We start from the raw sequence: 2,500 nt of genomic DNA on the forward strand, positions 1-2,500 counted from the left end.
ATGATGATGATGATGATGATGATGATGATGATGATGATGATGATGATGATGATCCCCATACCTTGGTCGGAATAATCATCCAGTAGAACAATCTCCCCCAGCAGCTCTGAGGGCGTCCTGTCCAGTATACTGTGGAGTGTCCTCAATAGCGTGGTCCAAGCCTCGTTGTGAAAGACAATCAGGATCGACACAGGGGGGAGTCGGGAGTACTCGTTCCTCTGGCATCTGGGAGAGGGGGATATTGTTTAGTACGCATAAAGAGAACACAACGCGCGCACACACACACACACACACACACACACACACACACACACACACACACACACACACACACACACACACATAGCGAAATACACACATAGCGGAACGACATGCTCCTAGTGAACAAATTTTCCGTTTACTAATTGTTTTTCATATATTATTTTCTTTGCACTTATAACGTACATACCGAAACTCGAGATCGTAATTATTGACAATAATATTTCCGCACCCAGCTGATTTTGCTACAATATAGTATGCTTCCAAGACTACACTAATAGGTTAAGAAGGGGAGCTCAAATAAAAGATAGAAAGATAGGAGTGTTTGTATTGTTAATATTCTTTATTTGTATTGCTGCTGTTTTTTGGATTAACCGTGTTCGCTCTAAGCGGATTCTGCTGAATCTCTAAATTCGTATCGATTTTGATTCAGACACAAAGATCAGTGCAACAAACAGAAATTAATTGCATTTTCTTGCTTTTAAAAGGAGACGTAATACTGCTTTGTAATATTTGATTTTTGCTCAGAATTTATACTCGAGATGCATAATAACTGAAGTTTTTTGTTGTTGTTTTTTTTAAAACAATATAAGAAAAGAAATTGTTCTACATATTACTTTTTTCAGGAAAAATAAAAGTAAAGGCATATTATCTGAATAAACAGATTGTTGTAAAACGGAAACTTCCAGGGTATCGAGAATCAAAGAAACAAGACTGGGGAGCACATGGGTATATACGCGGACAAAGGAGGTGACGTTAATAGGGGGGTGCACACTAGCGGAAGCGGATCGGGTCGGGTCGGACCGGGTCGTCGGTTCGGGTCTTTTTCTGGTGGTTTCAGTGCACACTACAACCTAGCCGCGATTGTACCCGATGACCTGGAAGTCAAAGTAAAAAAACATTTAACCTCAATGGCTTCTAGGGCTCCTTTCCGCAATTCCCTGTTGCAGTGCCGCGGCAGCCTGGAATCCCATAAATATGGTTACAATAGTTACATCGATAATTTTCTATTACCAAAGATTGTTCATAACAAGATAGTTCACTCGGCATAAAAACTGTCTGCGGAAGTCCGTGCATTGGTTCAGGTGGCGCCTCATGCAGCCTTTGTTTTGAAGCTCTCTTTCGTTTCAAAGAAGAACAGGACTAGTGAACAGTTTGTTAGTTTCGCTTTTATTGTTTTTCACACGAGTAGGGTAACTCTGCTCGTTAAGTCCGCACTTTTTCGAAGAGGGCGCCATTGGATTTTGAAAGTCAACATGGACACGTGACTCAGCCTAGTTGTGATTGGCTGCAAACCATCCAATCGCGCGACTCGCCGGCCTGAAAACAAACGCGCTTGTTTTTGCAGGTCACCGACCGAGTCGATCGGTTTGTGCCACGATGGCTGCTTTGCGCCCTCAATTTGGCTAGCCCGACTGTCAAATCGACCCGACCCGACCCGACCCGATCGCGCCAGTGGGCACCCCCTATAAAGGAACATAACCCTTGACCTTACTTGATACTTCTGCCATCAGGCAAATGTCTGTGCACGGATATAGCCCTGCTGACCGATTCGTCGAAGAAGTTGACTTCAAAGTCTCTCTCTTTCTGTTCCTCCTCTTCCTCGCTGAGCCCCTTGTTGTTGGCCTTATGGGGTCTGCCGCCATAGCCTGCCAAAGATATACTTTTTAGTTTTAGTTAGAGTTTCACGGCACTTGCAACACAATAAGGTCATATATATATATATATATATATATATATATATATATATATATATATATATATATATATATATATATATAAAATATATATATATATATAAGTGCTGATAAAGATATACCTTGGATTAACTGATGGCAGATAAATAGATGAAAAAATAGTGAATACATATTGTATGTATGTCCTTGTATTAAGTGAGAGATAAATGGATGAAATAGTGAATGTATGTAATGTTTGTATGTATGTCCTTGGATTAACTGATATATAAAAAGATAAAATAGAGAATATAATATATAGGTAAGTTCTTGGGTTTACTGATAGATAAATAGATGAAATAGTGAAGGTATTTGGGTATTTTAAAATTATTATTTTTTTGGTAAGTGTTTTACGGTGCCGGCAAATGCATACGGTCATATGAGTTTGCGGGGTATCTAGGTATGCCCTTGAATTAACTGATAGATAAATGAATGAAATAGGGAATGTATGTAGGTATGTCCTTGGATTATCCGATAGATAAACATATGAAGAAATAGTGAACGTATGT

General features: G+C 39.6%; 1 protein-coding gene across 1 annotated transcript in view; it reads right to left on the minus strand.

Annotated features, from left to right (window-relative positions):
• LOC101855269 (polypeptide N-acetylgalactosaminyltransferase 5) overlaps nucleotides 1-2,500 on the minus strand; it is a gene marked incomplete at its 3' end in the record, with an annotated part of 10,723 nt that overhangs the window by 4,849 nt on the left and 3,374 nt on the right. The window contains 2 exon segments of the mRNA XM_005101991.2: nucleotides 62-225; nucleotides 1,754-1,907. Of these exon segments, the coding sequence (XP_005102048.2) occupies nucleotides 62-225; nucleotides 1,754-1,907 (318 nt within the window).

Source organism: Aplysia californica, unplaced genomic scaffold (assembly GCF_000002075.1).
Source record: "Aplysia californica isolate F4 #8 unplaced genomic scaffold, AplCal3.0 scaffold00307, whole genome shotgun sequence".
Classification (NCBI taxonomy): domain Eukaryota; kingdom Metazoa; phylum Mollusca; class Gastropoda; order Aplysiida; family Aplysiidae; genus Aplysia; species Aplysia californica.